This window comes from Otolemur garnettii, unplaced genomic scaffold (assembly GCF_000181295.1).
Source record: "Otolemur garnettii isolate 467f Iridium unplaced genomic scaffold, OtoGar3 scaffold00065, whole genome shotgun sequence".
Taxonomy (NCBI): Eukaryota; Metazoa; Chordata; class Mammalia; order Primates; family Galagidae; genus Otolemur; species Otolemur garnettii.
Window position 1 is genome coordinate 7557966 of NW_003852460.1, and position 6374 is coordinate 7564339.

General features: G+C 48.3%; 1 protein-coding gene across 2 annotated transcripts in view; it reads left to right on the forward strand.

Annotated features, from left to right (window-relative positions):
- The window catches only part of CLCN4 (chloride voltage-gated channel 4), a 79745-nt gene that overhangs the window by 54418 nt on the left and 18953 nt on the right, over positions 1 to 6374 (forward strand). For both annotated transcript variants that reach the window (XM_003793043.3, XM_012807172.2), the window contains 3 exons: positions 403 to 948; positions 2818 to 3004; positions 4909 to 5307. In XM_003793043.3, coding sequence (XP_003793091.1) covers positions 403 to 948; positions 2818 to 3004; positions 4909 to 5307 — 1132 coding nt within the window. The remainder of the gene's footprint in view (positions 1 to 402; positions 949 to 2817; positions 3005 to 4908; positions 5308 to 6374) is intronic.

Genomic DNA, 6374 nt, shown 5'->3' on the forward strand with positions numbered 1-6374 from the left:
TGCCGTGGCATCACAGCTCACAGCAACCTCCAGCTCCTGGGCTCAAGCGAGTCTCCTGCCTCAGCCTCCCACAGGTGCCCGCCACAATGCCTGGCTATTTTTGTTTTTTTTTTGGTTGCAGCTGTCAATGTTTGGCAGGCCCAGGCTGGATTTGAACCTGCCGCCTTAGGTGTATGTGGCTGGCGCCTTAGCCACTTGAGCCACAGGCGCCAAGCGAATTCCTTTAAATATCTTTGTTGATACATCTTGGTCATACTAAACCCAGGCTGAAGGAGTGTGTGCACTCTTTGTCTTAGTATGTCTTTTATGCCAAGTGCCAACATGTGGCTGCTGACCAAAGGGGCTGGGTTCTGAGTACCTCTTTCTCTGGCCAGTCTCTAATTTTCTACTTGTTTGTCCTAGGTCAGTTACTACTTTCCCTTGAAGACCTTGTGGAGGTCATTTTTCGCAGCCCTAGTGGCAGCCTTCACACTTCGATCCATCAATCCCTTTGGAAATAGCCGCCTTGTTCTCTTCTACGTGGAATATCATACGCCCTGGTACATGGCTGAACTCTTCCCCTTCATCCTGCTTGGGGTCTTTGGGGGCTTGTGGGGAACTCTCTTTATCCGCTGCAACATTGCGTGGTGCAGGAGGCGTAAGACCACCAGGCTGGGGAAATACCCAGTGCTGGAGGTCATAGTGGTAACTGCCATCACTGCCATCATCGCCTACCCCAATCCCTACACACGCCAGAGCACCAGTGAGCTCATTTCTGAGCTGTTCAATGACTGTGGGGCCCTGGAGTCTTCCCAGCTCTGTGACTACATCAACGATCCCAACATGACCCGGCCTGTGGATGACATTCCAGACCGGCCAGCCGGGGTCGGGGTTTACAGGGCCATGTGGCAGCTGGCCCTCGCACTGATCTTCAAAATCGTTGTTACCATATTTACCTTTGGCATGAAGGTAAGTGAAAGGGAAGGAAGCTGGGGTGGGGAGCTATGTTCTTCTGGGGACAGGACCATACTCTCCAAAATAAAATTAATGACTTTTCACAAAATACACACTTGTGTAACCAGCACCCAGGATCAGAAGCAGAACATTACCAACCCTCAGGGTCCCCTGTTGCATTCCATTCTATTACTGTTCCTTTCTGTGTAGTATTTCTATGAACTTTCTCTTTAAAAAAAGAAAAAAACTAAGAAATGGTGTGCCTAAGGGTGTAGTGGCCAAACACAAACTTGAATTTGTGCCTTAAGAAGAAGGAAGTGTGGATGTATTAAACAATTGACTATCTCTGATCCATCAACTCCTAGCAAAGGGATATATTTTCATGCCTGAAGAAGATGCTAGTAGCACCTTTTGGTGCTTGTTGAGAGAAGCCTACTTTGGAATTATAGGGGTTTAAATGACTGCAGAATAAGGGGAAACTCAGAAAGATACGATTTTCTTTTTTCTTTTTTTTTTTGAGACAGAGCCTCCACCTGTCCCCCTGGGTAGAGTGCTGTGGCTTCACTGCTCATAGCAATCTCCAACTCCTGGGCTCAAGCGAGTCTCCTGCCTCCGCCTCCCAAGTTGCTGGGACCATTGGCGCCTGCCACAACGCCTGGCTATTTTTTGGTAGCCATCATTGTTTTTTGGCAGGCCTGGGCTGGATTTGCACCTGCCAGCTCAGGTGTATGTGGCTGGCACCTTAGCCGCTTGAACTACAGGCGCCGAGCTAGAAAGATAAAGTTTTCTAAGGGATGTTCCAAACTCTAGAAATCAAAGAACAACGGCTACAACCAAAAAAATAGCCGGGTGTCATGGTGGGCACCTGTGGTCCCAGCTACTTGGGAGGCTGAGGCAGGAGACTCACTTGAGCCCAGGAGTCGGAGGTTGCTGTGAGCTGTGATGCCAGTGCACTCTACCCAGGGGGACAGCTTGAGGCTCTGTCTCAAAAAAAAAAAAGAAATCACACATGAGGATCCAAACTTAATTTGAATTAGGCTAAAGATCTGCTTCCATCCTCAGATGGGTGGCCATCTGGGCAGGCATAAGTGTGGCTGCTGTTCAGGATCAGTGGTCACATGTAACATCAATGAATGCGGGAGTCAGGTGTGTTCTATAGCACACGTATGGTCACTAGATAAACAAAAATGTATTTTCGTTAAGCAAAGTAGAAAACATGCTACTACCAAGATTTTTTAGTTTACACTCTCTTTGCTGCCTCTACCCTGGCTTGAAAATATTCCAAATATTTCTTGGAAAATGCACCTTGTTAGGAGGGGGGAGTTGCTTCCCTCATCTCTCTCTGATAGGTGTTTGGCCACCACCTACTATAAAGGGCAGTGAGCACTTGAATAGCTTTTTGCAAGATCTAGGGTAGTTACAAGGACACATTCAGCTTCTTTATTTCACCTGAGAGCAATTGGAGGTCCTTCTTTTCCATTTTCATGCTGTGGCTTGACATTTAATTTTAAAAGCCAGTCTGAATGACACGGCAAGGGGAGAGAGAAAGTGGTGTCTCAAGTGACAGATTCAAGCTTTGAATGTTATTTGCAGTGGGGCTTATCATTCTTTAATCCTCAGCAGGCAAACCGGGCCAGCTTTTGAAGGAGAGGGAATGAAAGTGTAAAATTGCATTCTCTCCAAGTTACAGTAGATAGGACTGACTAAGCAGGTCAGACCACTTGTCCTACCTTTTCCCAGTTGACCTATTTTGCAGAGTTGTGTCTCCTTTGAAGACTGAAGCAAAACGGAAGCAGGTCGAGGGGGACTGTGTTTCCCAGTGGTTATAAAGCGGGAACCTGGCCTCCTTGCCTCACACTACTTTTCTCTGTGTGCCCCCTCAAGATCCCGTCGGGCCTCTTTATCCCCAGCATGGCTGTGGGAGCAATGGCAGGCAGGATGGTAGGAATTGGCGTGGAGCAGCTGGCCTACCATCACCACGACTGGATTATCTTCAGGAACTGGTGCAGACCTGGGGCAGACTGTGTCACACCAGGACTTTACGCTATGGTGGGAGCTGCAGCCTGCCTAGGTATGACCACACAGGTGGAGCCAAGGAGCAGGGTGAGGGGTGGTGATCTGCCTCCGAGGACTGGCAAGAAGGAATACATGAACTTGAACATTTGCATTCCTCTGGATAGGTTAGGTTGTGCTGCTGCTATAAGAAGTAGATGCCTAAAGCTCAGCGAGTTAACACACCAAAGGTTATAGTTTGTTTACCAGGTGCTCCTTGACTTCCAGTGGGGTTATATCCTGATAAGTCCATCATAAGTTGAAAATATCCTAAGTAAAAAATACACTTAATACATCTAACCTACTGAACATCATAGCCTAGCCCAGCCTACCTTAAATGTGCTTGCCTACATTTACATTGGCCTATAGTCAAGCACAATCACCTACCACAAAGCCTGTTTTATATTAAGTGTTGACTATCTCATGTAAACTATTTGATAAAAACCAAAATGGCTGTGTGTCCCACCCAAGGGCAGGGTCTGCTGAGACCTGTGGAACTGGTGCGACTGACGGAAGAAATACAAAGTTAGGAATGATGATAAAGAAAGAGACACAAGACACAGAATAGAATTTTCAAAGGTGGGAGCTCAGGGGACCACCGCCTGTTCGTGGTTTCCAGTGAGTGGCTCTGAGTCTCTGTTCCACTCAGCTTTTATTCAAATCTCTTTGCCCAGGTGGTAAGCTGAGGGAGGGAACAAAGACACCTGCAGTTTCTCTGAGTGAGCATATCAGCTCCTATTGTTATTATTAACTAAGAATTTGAGCAGTTTTGAGGAATCTGAAGTTTGAGCCTTGTGTGGGGAAACCTGTCTGGAGTCACACACACATAGATTCCTAGGGAGGTGTTAAACTCCACTAGTTCACTGTGGAGTAAGATACCACTGGCGTTAATCTCTGCAGAATCGGTGGGAAAGAGGCATTTTCCTCTCATCACCACCACAGAGGATTTTCCTCTGTGATAAGGGATGTAAGCCCTCCTGCCCATATTTCAGGGCTTGAGTTGTTCCCTTGGTCTTTGCCTCAGCCAAATGCCAATCTCCACAATGGGTATCTGCTTTGTTTGTTTAATGGGCAGGAAAGGACCTAGAAGATGTTTTTTTCCTAGGTCTTGCCATAATCTCTTTTATGGCCATTATCTTCCTCAGAGTGTTCACAGACTTAGCAGGATATTGGAGTAAGCTGTATCCCCAATAGGCCAGAGTTTCAGGAAAGGCCAGAAAATTGTTCAGATACAAAATGGCTAGCTTAAAGGTAAATTAGCTGACTTTTCTTTGTTCTGACTCTTTCAGCTTCCTTTTTAATTTTCCCTTTTTCTGGGGGTGCCTCCCCTGCCAAGAATGGGGTCTTCGGTTCCCATTCTGCCTGCATATGGGTACCTGAAGTAAGGTTTCTACTGTATGCATGTGGCTTTTATACCATCATACAGTTCAAAAATCATAGGTTGAGCCGTCATAAGTCAGGGGCAGTCTGTAAAATAGAAAACATGGGTTAACAGAAGGTTTTCCACACATTCAGGGACACAGAGGTTGGTCCCTCTCTTGTCTACAGTGCCTGAGAATCTCTATGATTTTCTGGTGTGTAGGGCTGTGGGCGAGCACCATGTTTGCTCAGTCAGAAGCCTGCAGAGCCCGTGTAGGATCTATTTCCTAAAAAGCAAGTCACGTAGGCATGGGCAGATAGCTACCCTGTGCTGCCTCACTGGAGCAGAACCCTAATCTGCGACTTGCAGCTCCCTGACTCCAGGTTACATTTGACTGAGCCCAGCCTCAGTTCCAGAGGCCCAGCATGGGCAGCCTGTGGGAATGGCTCCTTAGAACTATATCATGAGGAGAATTTATAGCCTGCCTATTAGTGTCCCTGAATCCTGCCCTCATGAAGGGCTGGGGTTGTGCTTCAGAATCTTACTCCTCTCTTCCCTTGAAGGTGGAGTTACCAGGATGACAGTGTCATTGGTGGTCATCATGTTTGAATTAACGGGTGGTCTGGAGTACATCGTGCCCCTGATGGCGGCAGCAGTGACCAGCAAGTGGGTAGCAGATGCCTTTGGGAAAGAAGGCATCTATGAGGCCCACATCCACTTAAACGGGTACCCATTTCTCGACGTGAAGGACGAGTTCACACACCGAACGCTGGCCACCGACGTCATGAGGCCCCGGCGGGGAGAGCCACCTCTGTCGGTGCTCACCCAGGACAGCATGACAGTTGAAGATGTGGAAACGCTCATCAAGGAGACTGACTACAACGGCTTCCCCGTGGTGGTCTCCAGAGACTCGGAGCGCCTCATTGGGTTTGCCCAGAGGAGGGAGCTGATCCTTGCAATAAGTGAGTAAAGAGCGGGACACTCAGGCTTTCCTGAGAGATGAGTGGCAGACTTTGTCCCCCTAAAATCACGCAAGAGGTTTGAGAACATGCACATTAAGCTTTAATGTATCTGTGCCCCCTGGGATCTGGTTAAAATGCAGATTCTGACTGAGCAGGCCTGGGGTAGGACCTGAGACTACATTTCTCATGATCTCCCCATGCATGGTGGTGCTGCTTGTCCCCAAGTCACACTGAGGAACAGGTTTTAATGGAGTCTTAGGGTAGACGTTGTTTGGAAAGTGAGCACTTGTTTGCAAGCAGCTACTGGGGCCCTGCTCCTCTAGGAGGCAAGCAGCAGCTGTGGCCTGTTTTGGGACTTGTTGGATGAGTCTGAGAAGGGAGAGAAGGTGCGAGAGCCTGGAGTAGCTTGGGCTAAGCGGGTGTCAGAGGGACTTTTAGCAGACAAACCAATAGGCTGAGATTGCAAGGCTCTGCTCAGACACCTCCCTTATTACTACATGAGTCTTTTGCTTCACTTCCTGATATCATATCTGATTCTGCCAGTTAGAAGCCCTTGTGGATGACCGAGCAGCCAAGGCTAGAAATCAGGAGCATGTGATGGTTTCCCTCCTCGTGTCTGAATTACAGTGGGCTGTGCAGAGGGGCAAGCTTTTGAGTTGTAGGAGGGGAGAGGGGATGATATCCTGGGTGGGGTACAAAGACAGGTGGCTCAGAGAAGAAACCCTATGGGCCCCATCAGCCTAGGGACAGCTGCCTTGGAAGGGTAGCAGGAGGAAGGAAGATTCCAAAGATAGGGGCTCAAGGGCTACAGGTCTGGGTGTAAGTCTTGGGAGCCCTAGGCAAGGAGGAGCAGTGATCCTAGGAGGGATGAGATCCCACTGGACCTCAAGATGCAGCAGGGTCAGGGAGCAGCTGAGCTCATTCACAGACATGTGGCAGAGGCGGATGCCATCCCACTCATCCTTGCTCCATACTGTTCACAGCATCCTAGCATCCAGTGGCAGACTGGGGCCTATGGGATGGCTCATGTATGCGCTTGACAATTTCTTTTTTTTTTTTTTTTTTTT